The following is a 749-nucleotide window of genomic DNA, read 5'->3' as shown; positions in this document are numbered from 1 at the left end:
TTTTCACTTTCACAACACTGTACTTTCTTAAGTAAAACTTGGTTTCATGTCAGTTAAAATAATATGAAAATTCAAATTAGCTTTAAATTATATTTGTTTTTTTATCAATTCAAATATCAACATAAAAATTTAAATTGAGTATAGCTCATTTAAATAGACATCAAAGAAAATAAATAATTACAACATTAAAGTTTAGAAACAAAAGTGAACATAAACTATTAAAGTGAATCTTAGTTAGAAAATTAGCCAAAATAGTTAACCATGTATTTAAGCATGTGCATTGCCCAAAAAACCTTAGCTTTTCCTCTCGCTCACTCTTCAAGCAGCAGCCATGGCGGGCAGCGGCAAAACCCTTCTCCTCTCCCGCTCCTTCTCTCTCTCCTCCTCCTCCTTCCTCCTCTTCACCCGCCCTTTCTCTCTCCTCTCCCTCTCCAAACCACCAAAAAGACTCCACCTTTGCCGAAACTTCTGCCTCTCCACCGCCGCCGTCACCCCGGCCGCCGCCGAAGAGTCCGTCCGCCAATCGTCCTTAGCTCGACCGCCTCCGTTCCCGCCATCTCAAGAACTCCCCCGCTACAAAACCCCCAAAGATCAAGGTCAAAACTTCCTCCCCTTCGACTTCTCATTCTTCGGAAATTGAGAAGGAGAAGAGGGGGGTTGAGGGTTTTGGGGAGCTAGGGTTAAGCGAGGAGGTGATGAGCGCGGTGAGAGAGATGGGGATCGAGGTGCCGACGGAGATTCAGTGCATT

The 749-nt window shown here is 44.1% G+C and overlaps 1 protein-coding gene across 1 annotated transcript in view; it reads left to right on the top strand.

Annotated features, from left to right (window-relative positions):
* Window positions 284–749, top strand: part of LOC109844922 (DEAD-box ATP-dependent RNA helicase 39) — a 9621-nt gene continuing 9155 nt past the window's right edge. Inside the window, 2 exon segments of the mRNA XM_020414095.1 lie at window positions 284–532; window positions 534–748. Of these exon segments, the coding sequence (XP_020269684.1) occupies window positions 332–532; window positions 534–748 (416 nt within the window). The 5' untranslated portion in view covers window positions 284–331.

Source organism: Asparagus officinalis, chromosome 6 (assembly GCF_001876935.1).
Source record: "Asparagus officinalis chromosome 6, Aspof.V1, whole genome shotgun sequence".
NCBI lineage: Eukaryota > Viridiplantae > Streptophyta > Magnoliopsida > Asparagales > Asparagaceae > Asparagus > Asparagus officinalis.
Note: the sequence above shows the minus strand (reverse complement) of the source record. Positions and strands in the feature narration are given on the sequence as shown.